The following is a 23,244-nucleotide window of genomic DNA, read 5'->3' on the forward strand; positions in this document are numbered from 1 at the left end:
GATGGTAGCAGGGATGGCCTCTTGTGGGAATGGGTACTTGGGAGAAGGGGGACTACATCAGTTAACACTGAGCCAAGTGGAGTCTAGAGGGGATAATGCTGGGTATCAAAACAGCGGCATTTATATGCTTTATACTAATGTCAGGAGTACCCGGAATAAGGGAGAGGAATTGGTGGTGGTGCAGATAGCATCAGCCTAGCCAAATATTATTGGGATCACTGAGACGTGGTTGACAGAAGAGGATATAATAACAGAAATAGAAGTCGCTGGGTACAGCATTTTTCAGCAGGATAGAAAGGGAAAGCATGGTGGTGGAGTACTGCTTATGATAAGTGATGATCTATGTCCTCTAAGAGTGGAGACTTTGGAAGGCAGTGGCACTAATGATTTTGAAAGCATATGGTGTGAGGTAGAGGTGGGCAAGACAGGATATTTAGTGAGGTGTTGCTACAGATCCAGGAGCACAGAGGGTGGGGGATCAGGAAATGTTTAGACAGTTGACTTTGGCAAGTGCAAGAAGAATGATTGTTATGGGAGATTTTAACTACAGTAGTATAAATTGAAGAGAGGAAGATGCATGTAGCAATAAGGGAATGGAATTTCTAGAATTCTTGAGGGACAAATGTCTTAGGCAACATGTAATAGAGGGAACAAAGGTTCAAGAGTTTTGGATTTGGTTAGCATCAGAAGAGTTGATAATAACTGAGATGACATCTCTCCCACCAGTTGGAGAGAGTGACCATATGGTTTTGATGTGGAAAATGAATAGACATGCAGGAGTATCAAAGAGACGGGAACGTATGCGGAATTATAAGGCAGGTGATTATAATAGTCTTAAGATGTCAACTTGAGGAAGTTTCATGGAGGGAGAAATTGGAAGGCCGGGATATCATTAGTGCATGGGAAATTATGAAAGAATATTCGTTAGCAGCAATGGTAAGTTGTATACCACGAGTGAACAAGAGGACACAATTTGGAGTAAAGTGGATGGCAAACAATATTAAACAGTAATTGCATGCGAAAAAGAGGCTATGGAAGAGATATAAGGAGACAGGCGAAGAGAAGATGCATGAAGAGTATAAGACACAGGCCAGAAGAGTGACTAGTATGGTAAGGAAGATGAAACTGGAATATGAGAGGAGATTGGTCCTAAGATCCAAAGAAAATCCTAGGGAATTTTTAGGCCAGTAGGAGGAGAAATGATTGTGGAAGAATGACATTGTGGGATAAAAATGGGAATAGAGTGACTGATTCAGAGGACATAGTGGAATTATTCAATGAACACTTTATTGGAGTATTTCATCCTGGAGGAGTCAGTTTTAATGCTAGAGGGATTGGGCAGGTTCGAGGTTTAGAGGTACAGGAGAAGAGTGTGTTTCAAATACTGAGTACTCTGGATGTCAGTAAAGCTGTGGGACTGGATGGTATTTCACCACGAGTTTTGAGAGAATGTGCTGGGAAACTGACAGTGCCTTTGGCGTGGCTTTTCAATGAAAGTCTGGCTGCGGGAAAGGTGCCCATGGAATGGAAGGAAGGTAAGATAGTGCCATTGCATAAGGGCAGCGCAAACTTCCAGTTTGCGCTGCCCTTATGCAATGGCACTATGCAATGGCACAAACTGGTCTAATTATAGACCAATTTGTGTGTCATCAGTAGTTAGTAAGATCTTGGAGAAAGTAGTGAAGGACCGTATACAGCATTGGGCAGATTAGGGTAATGTTATCTGTGAGAGTCAACGTGGATTTGTGAAGGGGGCACTCTTGTTTTAGCAATATGCTAGCCTTTTATGATAAAGTTACAAGAGCATTAGATGATGGAAAGGCATATACTGCCATTTTCTTAGACTTAGGGAAGGCATTTGATAGGGTGTGCCACATGATAAGCTGATATTTAGGTTGCAGCACATGGGTCTGGATGTCAGATTGGTCAACTGGATTCAGGATTGGCTGTCCGATAGGTATCAGAGAGTTGTGTATGGTGGGGCAGTTTCAAGGAAGCAGAGGGTTACAAGTGGGGTCCCACAGGGCTCAGTACTGGGACCTATATTGTTTAACCTTTATATCAATGACATTATCAGTGGATTGCAAGGGGATATTCAGTTGTTTGCAGATGATGTGCAGCTGGGAAGGATTATTCGTAATAATACAGATGCAGCAGCCCTGCAAGAGGATTTGAATAAGCTAGATAGATGGGCAAATGAATGGGGGTGTCAGTTTAATGCAGCAAAATGTAAGGTCATGAGGTTTGGGAAACATCGATGGGACACTGCATACTCTATGGGAGGAGTTATACTGGAGGAAGTAGGAGAGACAAGAGATCTGGGGTTGATGAGTGATAGAAACCTGAAATTTAGGGGACATATTGCAAAGGTGGTGAAGGTAACACAGAGGATTGCTGCAATAATGAGAAGGATGCTGACCTGCAGAGATAAAACCATTCCGTTGTATAAGACCCTGATCAGACCACACTTGGACTATTTTTCTCAGATTTGGTCCCCAAGATTTGAAGGGGATAAATTAACTGTGGAAAGGGTACAAAGGTGGATAACAAAGATGGTTTTAGGACTGTACAATGATAGTTATGAGGATCGGCTGATGGAATGTGGACTGCAGAATTTGGTGGATAGAAGAAGGAGAGGTGATATGATTGAGACTTTTATACTGCTGAGAGGTGGTTACAGGGCTGACACTGGGGAGTTCTTTCGCTTGGTTGAACAGTGGGAAGGAGTGATGACAAGAGGCCATCCCTGGAAGTTACGAAAGGAAACTGTGAGCAAGAGGGTGAGGAGTGGTTTCTTTGCATGGAGGGTGGTTGAACCATGGAATGCATTGCCTGATGGAGTGGTGAGAGCGAGAACGGTCGATGAGTTTAAGGAGTGGTATGATAGATTTTGTGTTTCTTAGGGGGGAACCTCCCCTCGATGAGTCTTGATAGACTTTGTGTTTCTTAGGAAACTCCCACGATGGGTCTTTTGACTCCATGGAGGCCTGAATAATAATAATAAGAAGAAGAAGGAATACTCAAGGGAGTGAGAAGTTTTTTATGTGATTCCCACCAATTTATATATTATGTACTTTTACATTTATTTTTTTACGTAATCTATAACCCTACTCTAGAAACCAAATCCAGAATTATTCCATCCACTTCAAGTGTCCAATAACCAAGTTAGTGTTCACACACACACTTGGCAATGAAATTCATCTCCCACGTAATGTCCATGGTAGAATTTGAACTCAACCTGTTAGTGGAAATGTGGATATGCTATATCCATTAAAGCTGGCAAAGGTCTTTTGCATAATGAGTCAAATGCATTACCTGATAGTCTAGTGGAAAGAAGGTGGAAACAGTGAATGAATTTAAGACATGGTTTGCTAAGCTGTGTGTGTAATAGCAGGACCTCCTACAATAAGACTTCACTTATTATGACATGACACCTCTATGGAGTCCTAGGACTTATCATAGGAGGATAGTCTATCATTGTTTTCTTAAAACTTTTTGAGACTGTGGAACTTAGATAAAAATCTTTTTTTCATGATCTCTATGAAAATATTCATAAAAAAATTATTGGAAAGGAAATTATGACAGTATGTGGAAAATATGCTAATCAAGAAAATGTATGATACATAATTAGTTTACATATATAGTTCTAGAAATAAGTCAATTTAATAAAAAATCTGCATTTAAAATGCACACAACTCTTAATAAGAAATCGAAGCCTGCATTGATTACTATAAATTATAAATTTTCATTATAAATTTCCAATCAGCATTTACTTTATCAATATTTTCTTTGATTTTAAGTCATTCTTTCTTTTAAAAAAAGAGCAGTTGACATTCTCATATTGCTGGGGCATTGTTTCCAATGTTTCATCATGTTGGAGGCTTAATGGATTGTATACAGTACTCAGAAAGGATTGGATACAACCCACAGGATCTCATGGAAAAAAACCACCATGCTCCACCACAGCAAATTCAAAAGAGAAAGACTATTCTTAGAATCAGCAGCAGCTCTCAGGAATCAACCAAATCTTAACAAGTATGGTTGCATTAAGCTTCCTAAGATTTGGGAAACGCTTATCACCAGAGGTCCCACTTTACATTCCTGGCCCAACCGCCCTTAGAGGGCACTCCACCTAGATAGGACTTTAGTGTCTCCCACTTGGTTGGGCTTAGTATTGTTTGTTATTTGTTTTTATGTTACATTAGTTTTTTTGTAATCCCTGATGATGTCTCATTGACTGAGATGAAATATAGGAAGAATTAATTTCTGTTTTTAATCCTTTCTGAGTGCTGTATACAATCCATTAAGCTTCCAATATGATGTTCTCACAGCACTTAAGCCTCTACACACAGTTCCCAATATTTTGATGGAATTATACCAATATTTAGGGAAAAAATGTCAGCCAAACAATGCATTGTGGGCAGTCATATTTTTTTGACTAAATCTAAATGCTATATAGGAAGGATTGTATTATTTGCATTTCTTTCTTTACCACTTTGAATAAGTTGTAACATCAACATATCTTTGAGAAGTGGAAACTTTCATGTTTAAGTCATTCTTCAATGGAGTATATTTCTCTGCAATTTCAGTTGCACCAGTAACATTCGTGCTTAGATCACTTGTTGATGGGGTATGCTTTTCTGCAGTGTCAGTAGTTCCAATAATTTTTATTGTTTAAAAAAAACAAAAAACTTTGTGTGCCAGAGGTGGAAGTATAAAAAAGAAATACAAAAGATAAAAATAGAACCAAATATATCACATGAGGATGGAAAGAGGAAGCTAGACCTGTTCTGAAATTTTCTTATGCTGAAAAGGTGACAATTAAGAAAATATCAATAGCAACTCAAACCTGTATGTCTTTTCCACCATCTGATAATTTCTCCATAGCTGAACTTTGCAATCATGAATGCTCTGTGAAGCACATCAAGTAATACCACCTACAGTCTCACTCATGAAGCAGCTCCAAAAATGACCCCATTTGATATGAGAACCCACTTATCAAGAAAATTATGGCAAGGTTCTCACCTAAAGATTAACCACCAGATTCTAATCCACTGAAAGCAAACTAAACTCACCAAATGATCCTGACACATCAGATGACATATTAAACATTTTTCCAGAAGATATGAACACTGGCCATCCACACTTCCCTAAATCAGTAGATAAATATAAGCCTGACAAAGGTAATTCTTCAACATCTCAGAAATCGAACAAGCTTATAATGCCAAAATAATAGGTAACTTTCTACAGTGGAACTCTTGTGGGTTTTGCCATAATATTGATGATATCAAGGCTCTACTACAGAATCACAAATCTTTTTTTTCTTTCTGAAGGAAACATATTTAAAACCCAGTCAGGATCCAGCCTTAAGGATATTCTAGTTATATGTGCACACATTTGATCCCATTCTGTTTTTGATTAGGATAGGGTTACTGTTTATTAATAATCATATTATTAATAAATTCACATTATTTTTGTGAGCTGTTACTGAAGTTTAACACTAATGAAAATGTGTTGGAATTGGAGAGCTCTGTTAATCACAGGTATTATGGTGCTCATTAGCCATGCTACTGGCCAAGATGTCTATAGACGTCAAAGTTATCATGGATGCGAAGTGCATATTGAAATTGTAATACCATTGATATTACATTGAAATATATGATGAATGCGAAGCGTATGAGGATGTGTATTTGATCCATAATGGCTGGTAAGGTGGTTAATATATTAATAAATACATAAAATTAAACCCCAATAACCTTGACCTTTCAACCTAATGGAAGTTTAGTGAACAATTATAAATCAGTTTATTGGATAGTCATAGGAAAATGATTTTTGTTTATTAATGAACTTTGTTTAAGTGCATTTAGATAGAATCATAAGTCAACAACTCAAGAAATTAGAGCATGCACACTAAGAGATAAAATTTATATTCTCTGCCAACAGAGCCAGACATCACTAGGCCAGACAATTGGAGGTATGCCAGTGACACTGCCTGTTAACACTACATCTTACCAAGACAGTCTAATGCAGCCTTCACCGCAAATGCCACCTCATACCAGCATTAGTCCTCGACCCAGTTCATCAGGTATGCTAAACAAAACAGACAAAGAAAAAAAAAGCTTAGTAAAAAAACTTTTTTAAATTAAAAATATTCTTTTAAAAATTTATTTTTTGAGAATTTAATGAAATTAATCAAGAGATTTTATTATGTTCTAAGTTTTGGACATAATAAATTGAAATTGATTTATCCTTTTTTTAAAATCTATATTCTGTTTATTAAAATAAAACACTATTTAGTTTAAATTTTTAACGAAATTGTTTCAAGATAATTTACTTTTTGACACTAGAAAGTTCTACTACCATATAGTTTTTTTATGGTCATTATCAGCTCCTCAGAGGGAAGGTAAGTTCCCTCAAAGTATTATTATCATCTTGTCTTCATGGCAATACTATGAAGGTAAGATAATAATAATACTTTGAATCATAACATACCCTATCTTATGATATCAATCCTATCCTATGATGAATCATATATATTTACATATATTTGTTTTTATATTACATATATATCACATATATTTGTTTTATTATTATTTTTTTTTACACCTTGGTATTATTTGCCATTTATCATTCTCAGTACTGCTGCTTAAATTTGGCTGCAAGGTAATATGCTATGACTGCTTTAAAAATACTTATCAAACGAATGTTACTTTCCAGACTAAAGGCATTTTTTGTTATTGTTGATAGTTCAGAAAATAGCAAAGTATTCTGATTAAGTAACTAAATAAATAAATGTGTGTGTATATATATATTTGTTTTATTATTATTTTTTTTTTACACCTTGGTATTATTTGCCATTTATCATTCTCAATACTGCTGCTTAAATTTGGCTGCAAGGTAACTTTGCAGTATTGCAAAAGCATGCTTCACTTCTGGAGTATATGAAAACAACCATAAAGAAAGATTGCTTGTATGAAAAAAAAGACAAAATAAAATAAAAAAAAATGTCAAAAACTAGTATTTTAGTATAGTGCTAGTTTAGTCTTGATAGATATTAAGTTTAGGCAGTGCAAAACATCAAATACAGTGGTATCTCGCTAATCTGAACTAATAAAAACCGTTCTCATTCAGATTAGTGAAAAGTTCGGATTAGTGAATTTTTCCCCAAGAGACAATAGTGCTTAAGACAAAAATAATCAGATTCTAATGGTACCTCAATTTAATTCTGTAAATAAATGAAGTATCTGATAAAAAAAAGCTACTGTACTTTAATGTAAAACTTAAAAAATAATACAGTACACAAGTTTATTTTAGTAAAAAAATTAGTTTGTATGTACCTGTATTGTTGAGGATTCTGATTTAATAAAATTGCATTGCTCAGTGTATAATTTAATTTGCGTAAAAAAATCATGTTCTTGTACACAACACAAAAAAACTTTCACAAAATAACACAAAAAAAAAGTTTTATTTCTTTGTAAAAAAAAGTCATTGATTTTCTTTTGCTTCTTGGAAGCTAAAGTTTTTTCGAATGCTTCTTCTCAGAGCTGCATTAGCAATAAAATTTTGTGGAATGGCGTATCATTCTGCTTAGCCCATTCTATACACATATTAAAACTGTCAACTGCCTCTTCATGTTTTACTTTTTTTCTTCAAGTTCTTTATCATCAGCATCGTCTTCTAATTCATTCTGTAGTGTCATATTTATATTTATAATTTCAGCGTCTGATTTGATTTCGAATTCACTTTTGGTTCTAAAGTGAATCCATTCTGTAACATCTGTTTGTGAAATTTCAACATTTGGATTTATATTTTTAACCAAATTATGCACGTTTTGAAGTTCCTCTTTTTGTGTATCACTGTAGTTATCTTGGTAATTCTAGAAGGCCATAGTTTTTTCCATGATGCTTGAATTGCCTCAGGTTCAATGGCTTCCCAAGCAGCAGCAACTGAGAATGCTACATCCTTAATTATTAATAGTATACAAAATAATAATATGTAATAAATAAAACTTTTTTTTCTTTCAAACACAGTTTGGATTACTGGAGGGTTCAGACTAAAGAGGTTCAGATTAGCGAGATACCACTGTACTGAAACTTTCTTTTTCAGATAGCTTTCAGAATTTTATATCTTCATTGTAATTTTTAAGTTTGGAAAATGATAATATTGTTTCATCTATCACAATATATATACTCTTGCCTAGCCATTTAAAAAGAGTGCAGTTAAATATTGATACTGCTGTGACAACATAGAAATTCATTTTTTTAAATAAACAGTATAATATGGCAGTTAAATCCTTCATTTCATCATTATCATAAAAAAAGTTTGTTTTTTTTTATTTAAAAAATAATAACTTCTCCTTAGGAGTTGTTAGTTAAGTCATCTGTAATAATGCCAGTTTTAACCGTGGTCTTCCAATTGGTATAAACAAACATGTCCCCCCCCCTCTCCATGATGTCTGAGTCAAATGTATTGAATAAATTCAGAGATGGGGATTTAAATGGGTTAATAAGAAGCAGATCACTATGGAAAATGTTTTGTAACCTTGTTAAGTGTGTGTGTGTGTGTGTGTGTGTGTGTGTGTGTGTGTGTGTGTGTAAAACATTAATCTTTATAGGTAGCATTTTATTAACTTTCTGTTTAGGATATGTATAGAAGCATCACTGTTTTAAGCTGTTGAATGTTTTTCTCTTGGTTATACTATAAGTTAAAGATGCTAAGAAATTATATCCTTAGCATCTTTCATCCTTTATCCAAGTGTAAGCATACAAAGTTTGCACGTGAAGTCACTTCACGACTGGGCTACTTGTATATAGAGGCTAATGACTTCACATCAATTGCCTTGGTATCCACATATCCTTACAAATAAGTATAATGCTATGCATTATGGGAAGGGCCACTACTCAGACCAGTTTCCACCTTTATTGATCAAGGTCTCATCTACTTGTAAATGGCAATATGACTTCTGCATTACTTCAACATTTGTATCACTTCTGGATCTGGCTCCCACTGATGAGATTTCAATAAAGGTCAAAACCAGTCTCAGTAGTGGCCCTTCCCATAATATGAAGCCAAATGGAACACATTTACATGATGTGGTTTTTCATAACTAATAAAAAAAAAAAATCTCCAGGTTCTGTATTTCATTCTAACGAAAAAAAAGAATAAAAATAATTACTAAATAAAAAAATTATTAAATGTTTAAATCCCTTCAAGTTGTATCCCATAATGCACAGCAATCCACAGACATGTTGATGTGAAGTTAACTGTTTTCTCTGTCTCTACACACACACACACACACACTAGGTGTTTCAAATTAAAGTAACCCTATTCAGAACAATCTGTAGATAGGATCTGTAGATTGATAAACAAAATACACTCAAACTTGGTGGGTACCCTAAACAGATCATGGGGAAGAGATTTTGTTAACAACAACAAAAAAAAATTTATTCTAAAATGATTGATAGGGGAAATATGGTGCTGTGAGCAGAAGAAAATTACATTAATGTGAACTGGATGGTATGTGATTGCGAAATGATTTAGAGTCAATGACAAACGAAGTTATTTGATTATGTTTATTTCATAAAATGATGTGATACAAAAAAAAAAACAAAAAAACATAGAGCTGACATATTGCAAGGAGATCTGGATGACCAATGGAGGTGACGTTTAGTATGTTGGTCTCTGTTGTTGTCTACAGAGAAACACAACTGATCTGTCAATGAGTTTTGCACATGATGTGCAATTTTGTCTTTCAAATCTGCCATGAAGAGCTCTGACACACCATGCTTTTGAGGTAATTGCACCAACAGGGGTTATAGTCTGGTGAACATGGAACATAGAAAATGAGTGACTGATTACTTTGCTCTTTGTGTGGAAAGGTATTCCATCTTGCATCAACACTGTTGTGTTCAGGCATCCTCTTTGCTGTAGTTGTGGGATGATGAAACTGCTCAACATGTCCCAATAATGTGCAGCCATGACCATGCAAGTCACAAATCCGGTTCAATGGATTTCTTCTAAGAGAAATGGCTCAATAATGAACACTTTGGCTGTAAATCCTATCCATACTGTAATCTTTAGCAAATGTAAGGAAACTTGTTGAAATGCATGGGGGATTCTCTATATCCTAGATGCAACAGTTTGACAGCTTAATGTTCCACAAACATGAAAATGCACTTCATCACTACATAGGATGTTCCAAGGCCAATCATTGTTTATCAGAGTTCTCCATACCATTGTATATGGCAAATCTAATTGTCTTTCTGTGGTACATACACTGTGTTTGAACACCCATGATACTCTTATCTACATTGCATGTAAAAACAAAGGGGGTAAGACAGAAACTGAAATCTTACTCTGGAAACCAAATATGGTAACAGCCACTTCAGAACCACTATAAGTAAAGCAGTGGTGTTTCACTAGATGATGGAAGTCATCTACTATCTAGGAATTTAGTTGGCATTTCCTCCAGCTACGAAGGTGTGCATTTATTATTATTATTATTATTCCTGACACCTCCAAGGAGTCCGAAGACTCACTGCGGGAGGACACCTACAACTGTCTCAACCACTACACTGAACCTCTACTACGAATCATCTCCATCAACGCCATCTACCACCCACCTCCACTACAACTGGTATTCTATGTCTGTAAATTGCATGTGTTCTGAAGGGCTGATTTGTCTGTATGTGGGATCGGCTAACTCACCTTCGATTGAAAATCGTCCAGATAAAGATTCTTCCCATCGCGACGAGAATCGAACTTAGGCCTATTTCAATCGAATTTATGGTATTCGATATATATACTCACCAAGCTTGCCAGAGTGCCATTTGTAAAAACAGTCTACACTGCAGGAAGTTGTGGTTGGCTTGGCTTGGAGAGGTAATATGTTGCATATCACCAGCCCTTATTTTTTTCTGATAAATATCATTTCTGCTTGTTTCTGCTAAATAGTGTTAATTTATTTGCTTCCTAAAGTAGCTTTTGAGGATAAACATTTGCAATCGATCCAGTCTTCATGAAATACATGTACTATGTTTATTAACTTAAGATTTGTTATGAGTTATTATTTTTGGCTGTGTAGTAGTAGTAGTGGAAGTAAATAAATATCTTATATAGATCTGTTTTCTTTAGGAACAATGTTAGATATAAATGGAGTTACTTCCAATGGCTATCCTCGGCCTGGTTCTCCATCTTCACTTCCTGGTAGTAGCTCACCGGGATTAAGCTCCAAACAAATGTTAGGAAAGCAGCATTCTCCTTCTGGGAGTCGCCCCAATCTTCGTGTTGTCATACCTAACTCCCATTCTACAACAACGCTGGTAAGGTTAATTTAAGATTCAAATTTTATTCTTTTGCACTTCTATTATTTACTTCCTAGAGTTATCTGTGAAATCTGTATGCTTTTCAGGTAATGGTGAAATAATATGCAAATAAAATGGGGAACATTACATTCAAAGTAGTACATAAAATGTATCATGTATGATATTATTAGAGACTACCGATGATAAAATTGGAATTACTATTAGTTTATACAATAGATGCTTGCTATAGTGAACTGCTAGGTATCAGAGAAATAGTAGACACCTTGAAGGAATCCAAGGATACAATTCAACATCTCTCCTACTTAATCCTCTAACTACTACTACTAGTACAAGGACACTTATACCATCAACACACAACACTATCTATCAGTGTGTCCTCACATCCAATTTACCTGTATGGGGGATGAGAAACCTGAGTTTCCAGGAGAAAAAAATCCTGCTATCTCCACACGAGATTGGCTAACTCATCTTCAGTTAAAAAAGCCCATATAAAGATTTCTCTCATCACAACAAGAATGAAACTAGTCTTTATCCTGTCAAAGGTTGCAATGTCCTGCTATTCTTCCAATTGCACTATGGAGGCGCTTATGTTATAGCACAAGGTTTGCTATAGTGACTTTGGAGGAAAAAAAATGACTAACTTCCATTCCATTCCATTCCCAGGATGGTATTGACATTCACTTGGGTAATTGTAGCTTCTTGAACTTTTTTTTTATATATAGGCTCCCACCCATGAAAGATTTATTTGTGAACCTATAGTACATTTGTATTGTGGATGGGTTAAGGGATTTGTTTATATATTTTTTTATTGATTTTGTATTTTTCATTTATTATTCAAATTAAGTGGACATTGAATCCAACATTATTTCATAGCCGAATATAGAAACTACAAGAGTTTGATGCCGAATATAGAGACTATAAAAGTTTTGGTGGATACAAGCGTACACCAACCTTTCATGATGGGCAGCTTGTAGTAAAGGTGGAGCCAGCTCTGATCACTGTCCTTAGTATTTTACCATAATGTAAAACACATCTCCTAGGAGATGTATGATGTTATACATTATGGGGGAAGATCACTACCCAGACCGGTTTTGACCTTTTTTGAGGTCTCGTCAGTGGGAGCTAGACTAAGAATACTCAGGATGAAGTGATACAGAACTTGTGCTTTATGATACGAGTTCCTAAAAAAAAAAGGTGTCACATTACAAAAGCCACCAAAAATTACTGAAAAAGAGAGCCAAAAGGCTTCACTTCGGCAATACAAAATTATTCAAATTAAGTGGACATTGAATCCAACATTATTTCATAGCCGAATATAGAAACTACAAGAGTTTCATGCCGAATATAGAGATTATAAAAGTTTCGGCGGATACAAGCGTATGCCAACCTTTCATGATGGGCAACTTGCTAACTGCTGCTTAGAAGGATGAGAATAGTATGACAGGAAGGGTAGTCAGTGTGTTGCCTAGGTATGACAGTGGTGAAATGAGGCGGAGAGCAAGGATTATGAATGATATGGTGGCTGAAATGTGTGAGGAGACGGGAGTACAGTTTGTTAATGTGTGGAATGAGTTTGAAGGACGAAGTGAACTGTATGGGAGCGATGGACTGCATTTGAGTGGTTATGGTGTGAGTCGCTTGGAGAGACTGCTGCTGGAAGGTAGAGAAGTGAGTAGAGAGAATGAATCAGATCAAGCGGGAAGTGATGTGGAAGAGCAAGAGAGTGAGACAGGAGAGATTGAAGAGGTGGTTATGAATGGGGAAGTGAGTGGTATGAGTATAGAAAATGAGAGAATGGGTGTGCAAGAGGAGCAGGGAAACGGGGAGGCTCAGGGTGGACAGGGGTACACAGCATGAGAAAGGTGGATGCTCCAAGAGGAGGTGAGAGCATGTGTAGACAGGAAAGGAATGGAATGACCTGGGATCAAGAGGAATCAAGTTAGAATTGGAAAGGGTTCTAAAATGAATAAGCAGAAAGGGAAATGGCCCCAGTCGAGCATGGAGAGATCACATCGAGTGAGTGGTATCAGTGGAACTAACTGTAGATCCAGAAATGAGCTGTTGTGTTTGTATACAAATGCTAGAAGTTTAAGAAACAAGGCAGATGAAATGATTGCACTAATTGCGTCTGTTCACCCAAAGATAGTCGGAATAAGTGAGACATGGTTGGAAGAGGACGACATCCTGGCAGGAATAGAGATGGAAGGGTATGATGTGTTTCGTGAGGATAGAAGGGGTAAAAAGGGAGGGAGGGGAGTGCTATTGATGATAGAGAAAGAGTTATGGCCATACAAAGTAGAGATGCAAGAGGGAAATAGTGCCAGTGGTTTTGAGGCAGTATGGTGTGAGATAGAGGTGAATGGAATCAAATACTTGGTTGGATGTTGTTATAGACCAGGTAATGTGGATGGTGGTGATAATGAAATGTATAATCAAATTAGCCAAGCATATAAGAAAAGGGTGATCATTATGGGCAATTTTAATTATGGCAATATAGACTGGAATGATGAGATTGCAACTGGAAGTAAAGAAAATGAGTTTCTTGAGTTTTTCAGGGATAACTACCTCAGACAGTATGTAACAGAAGGCACACGAGGATTGTGGGTCTTGGATTTGGTCATCTCATCAGAGGATGTAATTATAAATTAGGTGTCAAATCATCCACCAATTGGTGAGAGTGACCATGAGGTGATTACCTGGGTTGTTGCCAGCAGTGTGAGGACCTCTGTGAGAAAAGGGTAAAAGGTATATGTGGAACATCAAGGTGAGGGGGGGTGATTATGAAGAGCTCACGGCTGTAGCATGGAATGAGGAGTTAACTGGAAAAGAGATCAATGCAGCTTGGCGGATTTTCAAAAACTATCTAGTAGATGCAATGTCTAAATGTATTCCAAGGGTGAGAAGGTTAAATAAGGTAGGTGTGAGATGGATGAATAAAGAGATTAAGCTTGCGATACAGAGAAAAAGGGCATTGTGGAGGCAGCATAAGAGAAGTGGAAGTAACCAATTCCATGAGGTCTACAAAGATCAGGTAATGAGGGTGACTTGGTTGGTGAGGGTAGCTAAAGAGAGGCATGAACAACAATTAGGTAATGAAGTCAAAAAGAATCCTAGGGAGTTCTTTCGATATGTAGCCAGCAAAAGAAAGAATGATTATGGAAGGATGACATTGATTGGAGGAAATGGTATAAAGACAGCTGTTCTGGAATGTGTGATGGAGATACTTAATGAGCAGTTCATAAAGGTCTTTCAATCTTGTGAATGTGATTTCATGGAGAGATTGAGAGCAGTTGATGATGGGGAGGAGAGACTGACTGTAAGTGAGCAAGAGATGTATGGGGAATTGAGTAAACTAGATGTTAATAAGGCTGTGGGACTTGATAATATATCACCACGTATTCTGAAGGAATGTGCCAGGGAGTTGACACCTGCCTTGACATATTTTTTTTAATATGAGTCTTGCACTTGGTCAAGTTCCTAAGGAGTGGAAGGAACGCAAGATTGTGCCACTTCATAAAGGAGGTGATCAAACTGAATCATCAAACTATAGGCCTATCTGTGTGTCAGGTGTTGTGGTTAAGTTGTTGGAGAAGCTTGTGAGAACTAGGATCCAGAGTTGGGTTGACAACAATGGTATTATCTTTGATGGACAGCATGGATTTGCTAAAGGGAGGTCATGTTTTAGTAATCTACTTACTTATTACAATAAAGTGACTGCTTCCTTGGACAGAGGAGAAGGATACACAGTAATATACTTGGATTTCGCAAAGGCTTTTGATAGAGTACCTCATGATAAGTTGACAGTCAAACTAGAGCAGATGGGGGTTGGATATTAGATTGGTGCATTGAATTGGAGACTGGCTATCTGATAGGTATCAACAAGTTGTGTATGGGGGAGCGATATCCAGGAAAAGGAAAGTCACTAGTGGAGTGCCTCAGGGGTCTGTTTTAGGGCCATTATTGTTTAACTTGTTTGTTTAACTTGGTGAAGATTTGGATGGAGATATTCAGTTGTTTGCAGATGATGCAAAGTTGGGACGAACCATGAAGAGTAGTGAAGATGTTGTGGCCTTACAAGCAGACTTGAATAAATTGAGAGAGATTGGGCACGGAAATGGGGATGTGAGTTCAATGTTGCAAAATGTAAAGTTTTAAAATTTGGAAAACAAAGATGGAATGCAGAATTTATGCTTGGTGAGGATATATTGTTTGAGGTGGAGGAAATAAGAGATCTGGGGATGATAGTGGATAAGGATCTGAAATTTAGAGGATACATAGCCAAAATTGTGAAGAGAAGACAAAGGCTTCTGGGAATGATGCAGAGGACACTGAGTAAAAGTAGGGAGATTCTTGTTCCGTTGTATAAGGCTTTGATTAGGGTACACATGGACTATTGTGCCCAGATTTAGTCACCTGGTTTTCAGAAGGATGAAGAGATGTTGGAAAGGATCCAAAGGTGACTGACTAAGGTAGTTTCTGACTTTTGGAATGTCGAGTATGAGGAAAGATTGAGAAGATGTAAATTGCAGAGTCTGGTAGACAGGCGGAAGAGGGGAGATATGATAGAGACCTACAAGTTGTTAAGGGGTTGTTATAGGATCAGTGCTGGAGAAGTTCTACATAAAATAGTGGGAGAACCAGAGGTCATCCCTGGAAACTGTATAAAGAGGGTGTGAGTAGGGGAGTGAGAGGCAGGTTTTTTTCGTGCAGAGTTGTGAATGATTGGAATGCCTTGCCTGAGAGTGTGGTGTCTGCAAGGAGTTTGAGTGTGTTTAAGACATGGTATGATGAGCTGTTGTGTGTGTGTGTGTGTGTGATAAAAGGACCTCTCAGATGAGTCTTTGACTCCTTGAGGTCTTGGGGTAATAATAATAATATAAAACATTAGTAAATTACTAAGGAAGGACCTATCATTTACAAAACCGTGATACCCACCATAGAGTATTGTATTCCTATCCACTCACTGCTAGATTTTATCTTTAACCAACTAATCACCATATCAAGTATTGAGATACACCATGTATCTCAATACTTTATTCACCACTCCTGTGATATTAATTGGTCTGTAATTTGCCACGTCTGTCTTGGAGCCACCTTCTACATTACCTTCTTTCTGCTTCCTTGGAACCTTGCCAGAGCTGAGACTTAGATTGAACAGTTTCCTTAGTGGCACTGCCACTTTTCTTGCACATTGGTGCAGCACGTATACAGACATGCCATCTGAACTCACAGTTGTATTCAAATTGATATTTTTCAGTATGCTGAGCACTTCATCTATCTCAATTCTGACATCATACTCTTTCATGTCAGCAACTGTAAAATCTCTACATGGATGATATACCTTTGCAAAGTGATTGCTCAGCAACTTAACTTTTTTTTTTTTTTGCTACCTTTCAGATTCAGCATTGATTAAAGTTATCCCTCTATAGCCATTCTTCCTCTTACTTTCTAATAACAAGAAACTCTTATGGATTTACTTTGGCCTGCTTAGCTAATTTTCTCTCATAATCAGATTTGTCCTTTCTTACCATACTAGTCACCCTTCTTCTTCTTTGCACTGCTTGTGAGTATGCTGATCATCTTTTTCTTTATATTCCCTTCACGTTGTTTTCCTTTTGGAAGCTCATACGTTATATCCTTACTCATCCACTTAATGCTCACTTGGCTTATCCTCCTAATCACAGGTATGCAGTCTGACACTGCTTCTCTCAAACTGTTGAACATGTTTTATTGAAGAGTGATAAATTCATGAAGAAAACTGTAGCTGAGGTTACTAAACGGTGGAAATGGCTCGAAAAAGGATATGGTGGGAAACAAAACAAAGTAAATGGCAGGAAATCATACATTGAAGACTGAGCACAAAGAACTGGCAGGAACCATATATAAAGCACACAAAAATGCCATGAAAAATACAAATACAATGCAAACAGTAATGGGAAACATATATAAAAAAAAAGAAGAAAACTAGAAGCATATGACATTATTCACTTTCACATATTCTTAGTCACATTTTATAATAAAGTGACAACATAATTGAATAAAGGTAATGGCTACACCATGATAATGCTTGACTTTGCCAAGGCATATGACAGAATACTACATGAAAAACCATTACAAAAGCTTAAGCAAATGGGAATGGATATGAGGCTAGTAGCATGGTTTGGGAATGGTTGACAGGAAGAGTAGTGTATGGTAGAGTGGAATATAGGAAAATGGTGGTAACTAGTGGAATACCTCAGGGCCCACCACTTGTTAATTTGTATATCAATAACATAGGGAAAGATTTAAGAGGGGATATTCAGTTGTTTGCTGATGATGCAAAACTGCAGAAATAATAGTTGATAAAGGTGATGTAGATATCCTACAGGATGATTTAAATAAATTGGCATTGTGGTCAAAGGATGACGATTGTCAAGTTAATGTTGCAAAATGTAAGGTTATGCACTTTGGGTTGAAGTGGTTGCATGTGATGTATCATAATACACCATATAATTGAAGTGGCTAAGATTATGAATATTCCATTCAGAAAAGGTTACATGCTGAACTACAAAGCAGGAAATTATGACCACCTAAGGGGTATGCTGGGTTCTGTGCCATGGTATCAGTTATTGGGTGGAATGGTTATTGACAGTGTATGGGAAGTGTTTAAAAAATACTTAAATGATGCAATATCAGAATATTTCCCTAGAGTTCAAAGAATGAATGGAGTAGGAGTGAAATGAATGTGTAATCTAAAAGAGATTCGTAATAAAAAGATAATGTGGAAGGAATATTATGTGCATAAGGATGATGTCAGTTACGATAATTATAAGCAGCATGCCAGAAGAGAGTTGTAAGAAGAGTCATACGAAAAGCTGAGTCTGAGTATGAAAAGAAACTGGTTCTACAAGTTAAAGACAACCCATAAGAATTCTATCATTATGCTGGAAGAAGTAAAAGAAAGAATGAATTTGAAAAAATAACTCTACCGAATGCAGATGGTATGCGGGTGACTTATGCAGAAGTTATTGTTTGATTAATGGGGAGCCATTTTGCTAAAAGCTATCAACCTAGTATATGCAACATTCAGTTCACTGTTACCTCTTCAGTGGATGATAAGCTGTTGCACAAACTGAATAAGAATTTTGCAATAGGAACTGATGGGATATCAGCATGGATGCTAAAAGAGTGAACAGCTGAACTGACTATTCCCTTAACCAGGCTATATAATTTGAGTCTCAAGAACAGGGAAGATTCCACAGGAGTGGAAAGAATGTATGGTAATCCCATTGCACAGGACTGGTGCAAAGATCGATGATAATGATATATCGATATATCCAACTATCAATATATCATTATCTCCGTATCTCAGGAGTGGTGGTGAAGATTTTGGAAAAGTTGGTTAGGACTCGCATTCAGAAATGGGTTGACAGAGAATCTCTTCTTTGCATGGAACAAAGGGAAGGTCATGTTTTAGCAACTTGCTCATATTCTATAATAATATTACCATTGAGCTATACTTTTGGATTTTGCTAAGACTTTTGACAGAATAAAGCATGGAATACTGTTGCATAAATGAGAGAATATGGGTTTGGATTATAAAATATTTGTGTGAATAAGAGGATGGCTGACTGACAGATATCAACAAGTGGTATGGGGGGGGGGATGTGAGTCTGCAAAATTTAAAGTAACCAGTGATGTACCACAAGGATCAGTCTTTGGTCTACTGTTATTCAATCTGTACATTAATGACATTGGGAAGGATTTGACAGACATCATACAGCTATTTGCTGATGATGCCAAGATAGGTAGGGTAATCAGGAATGTGGCTGCTATGCATCATTTATAGAATGATTTGAATAATCTGGAATTGTGGGCATGGGAAAATGGATGTCAGTAAATGTGAAATCATGCACTTTGGTGTGATTAGATATCCAGTGTCAAATTATATTGGTGGGATTATGCTTGAAGAAACTGATCGGGCTAGGGATTTCGGAGTTTTAGTAGACAGGAAGTTGAAGTTCAAGGGTCATATAGCAAAAATTGTAAATACAACTCAGAGAATAATGGCAATGCAGAAATGAATTTTGGCATGTCATTTTGCCTTTACAAGGCCTGGATAAGACCTCACTTGGACTATTGTGCACAGGTCTGGTCTCCTAGTTTCCGTGGTGATTCTGATACAGTGGAGAAAGAGTGTCAAAAATGATATCAGGATTGTGGAATACAAATTATGAAGACTGATTGAGAATGGCGCTGCAGACGCTATCAAACAGGAGAAAGATTGGTGATATGATTGAGACTTACAAACTTCTGAAAAGGTTATACACAATTTCAGTAGATGGAATTTTCATTTTATGGAGGATGGGGAAAGGATGCAAGGGCACCCATAGAAGTAGAGAATGAATGCTGCCAAGAAGGTGGTTAGGACTAGATTTTTCTCTCATGGAGTAGTGCATGATTGGAATGGATTGCCTTTGGATGTTGTGTGTGTGCAAGTAGCATGAATGAATTCAACAACGCTATGACTTAGGGATAATGGTGGACAAAGAGTTGAAGTTTAGAGGGCATATTGCAAAAGTTGGTAAAATAGCTCAAAGAATTACTTGGATGCTGAAAAACATGCTAACAAGTAAAGATAAAGAAGTTATCATCCCTCTTTATAAGGCTATGATTTGGCCACACCTTGACTACTGCACACAGGTTTGGTCATCTGGGTTTCTTGGGGACCAGGAGGTTGAAGTAGAGAGGATTCAGAGACAAGTGACCAAGATGGTGACAGGTATGCGGAACACTCCCTACGAGGATAAGTTGAAGTTTATGGGTTACAAAGTTTAGTTGATAGGTGGAAAAAGAGGGACATGATAGAAACTTTTAAGATATTAAAGGGGTTTTATAAAATTGATGCAGGTGACATTTTTCAATATATGATAAATAGTCAGAGGACCAGGGGCCATCCATGGAAGTTGTGTAAGAATGCGGTTAGTAAGGGGTGTGCAGACCAGATTTTTTGCTTGGTGAGTGAGTGGAATTGGTTGCAAGTTCCCTGACAGTGAATGAATTCAAGGAGAGGTATGATAGGATTTGTGTGTATAATGGTTGATTTGAGTCTCCCTCAACGAGTCTCCTAAGTTTTTTATTTTACAGCATTTCCATTGAGATGCTGTATAATAATAATTATAAAAATGAGAATCCAGAATCTTCTCTTAAATTTCAAAAAAAATTAATGTTATTTGCCTGTGAAACCTTCATAATGAACTAAACATGTGCAGTCTATAGTATTAAAATCTAAAATAACCTGAAAATGTTGGCAGTCAGTCAACTTTATTATTGATCATCTCCAATTATAAGGTGGGACAGAGGGAACACAGTGATGAGCAGCTGGCCTGCATGTTAACCTAAGAGGAGAGGAAAAGTGACTGAAACAGATGGTGGGAACAAGTCATCTTCCTAATTGTAGAGGCCTAATAATGGACAGCTGGCATAAATTTATACTGTTCTCTTGAAATTGTAAATTCAAGAAATAATGTACAGCATACAATATTTCTTTAATTTAAAATTTAATTAAAAGTTATGAAGTTTGAAAAATTAATTCTCTATCTATAAGTAAAAAAATTCTAAAAAAAATAATTAATTTTTCAAACACAAAATTAGCTGTTATTCGCATAAACTTGGTAACTTTTCGTGTCTTTTTCTTCATGATTAAATGGCAATTTTGGTGACTGTGGATATAAGTTTATAAGACTTTATAGCTCAGTTAGGTCACTTTTGCCCACTTGAATTTGAATTGACTTAACTTATTGGGATTTAAAAATAGAATGTGGTAATGTGAGTAGTGAAAGTGAGTGAAGGGAATGAGAAGACAGGAATATAAGCCATACAAGGGAAAAAGTGGATGGGGGGGGGATCAGAGTAAACAGGGCAACATTGCATGAGAGGTGTGGATACTAGATTCAGAAGTGAATATATGAGCAGACAAGAAAGGATTGGGATGGCCTGGAATGTGAGGGAAATGTATGAATCTAGGGAGGGTAAGAGAGGAATGAATTAATTTTTGAGAGGAATAAATAAATAAAAACTTTAGTTTACTAAATGTTAATGAAATATTATCAGTTAAATATTTATCTTCTTTATAATGATACTCTCTCTCTCTCTCTCAGAATACTAATTAGTATAATGATGCTTTTCTTCTAGCAAACAGCTAGACCTTCAAATAGTTCTTTAGGTACATCTGTAATAGGAGTAGGCACACCGACTATACCGAGTATGACCAGTTATCCGTCCACTTTAACAACCAGTTTCCCTCCAAGTAAGTATTGCTAATTTTATATAATTAACAAAATGTCTATCCACTATCTATTATACCAGTGTTTCTCAAACTTCAGATATCTGCGGACCCCTTCTTAAATTTTCATTATTACCAAGTACCCCCTAATTAATTAATTAAAATAAATAAATTAATTAATTAGAAATAAATAAATTAATTAATTTAAAATATTAAAAAATTAAATATCTATTTTATTTGAATTTATATGTTCATGTAAACAAAAAATATGATTTATTTTTAATAGAACAAACTTTATAAAGATACTATAAAGTTTTACTTACTTGAAATAATTTATCATCAATGAGAGGAGTGAAATTGCTTATGGTGAGATAAAATTTCAGCAAAATTTGGCTCTATAGTTGTTAACTTCAATCTCAGATGCGGTTTGACATCTATAATGCGATTCCTCTTCGTCTTAATATCTACAAGGGCCGAAAATCCAACTTTGCACAGATATGAACTTGGAAATAGAAAAATGAACCTTAGAGCTTTATCTGTTAATTCTGGAAATTCATTCTGTATTTGTAGCCAAAATGATGATAACGTATTCTCGCTGTATTTATTTTTTAGGAAACCATCAGAAGCTAGTTCTAAAAGTTGTTGTTCTTCTGTTGACGATAGACCCTTTGGCATAAATTTGTTTTTATTGAAAGGGTATCTTATCCACTCAATAATAATGTCCAATTCAGGGAAATACTTTTCTAGATTCATTTGTAAGCTTTTTAAATTCTGCATGATAGTAATTTTCACATCATCAATTTGTTCATTTGAACTTGCGAGCAATTCATGAAGCGATGGAAACACATCAAATTCTCCATTACCAACTTGCTTTTGCCATAACTTTATTTTTGCCAACGTGGCATTCACTTTATCTTGGACGTGAAATATAGAAATTTCCTTGCCTTGTAAAGATAAATTAAGACTATTTAATACAGTAAATATATCTGCCAGGTATGCTAATTGACTGAGCCATTTCCAATTATGTAAATGCTTTTTCAATTCAAACTTTTCATCAAGAAAAACTTGTAGTTCATTCTGAAGTTCAAATAAACGAGTAAGGACTTTCCACGAGAAAGCCAACGAACATTGGTATGGAAAAGAAGTTGTGTATAGTTGCTTCCCATTTCTTTGCAAAGTTGAGAGAAAAGTCTGGCGTTTAGAGGACGGCCTTTAATATAATTTATGATTTTTACAGCTTCATCAAGAACTTTTTTGTAGGTCTGTAGACATCATAAGTGTAGCCAAAGCCTCCTTGTGTATGCAGCAGCGTGTCGACTTTGCATTTGGTGCAACAGCTTGAACCCTTGAAACAAGCCCTTTTTTAGATCCGACCATGGATTTCACTCCGTCTGTGCTTATTCCAACACAACTTTTCCAATCAAGCTTGTTTTGATGCATAAAGGTATTTATACTGTTGAATATTTCTTCTCCTGTTGTATGCTCTGGCAAGGGTTGGCAATATAAAAGGTCGTCATGAATTTTTTGATGTTTTTAGTACCTAACAAACACTAGAAGATTTGCAAAATTTGTAATGTCGGTGGATTCATCTACCTGCAATGCATAATAACGACTCTTACGTATATCGGATAACAATGTTTGTTTTATATTTTCAGC

At 36.4% G+C, this 23,244-nt stretch overlaps 1 protein-coding gene across 6 annotated transcripts in view; it reads left to right on the forward strand.

Moving 5' to 3' along the window:
* Window positions 1-23,244, forward strand: part of LOC150100421 (myocyte-specific enhancer factor 2-like) — a 287,084-nt gene that overhangs the window by 228,777 nt on the left and 35,063 nt on the right. For all 6 annotated transcript variants that reach the window (XM_090402909.1, XM_090402910.1, XM_090402912.1 and 3 more), the window contains 3 exons: window positions 5,944-6,085; window positions 11,134-11,321; window positions 21,498-21,612. In XM_090402909.1, the coding sequence (XP_090259035.1) occupies window positions 5,944-6,085; window positions 11,134-11,321; window positions 21,498-21,612 (445 nt within the window). The remainder of the gene's footprint in view (window positions 1-5,943; window positions 6,086-11,133; window positions 11,322-21,497; window positions 21,613-23,244) is intronic.

This window comes from Typopeltis vanoorti, chromosome 13 (genome assembly GCF_054136105.1).
Source record: "Typopeltis vanoorti isolate ZY-2024b chromosome 13, IOZ_Tvanoo_1.0, whole genome shotgun sequence".
NCBI lineage: Eukaryota > Metazoa > Arthropoda > Arachnida > Uropygi > Thelyphonidae > Typopeltis > Typopeltis vanoorti.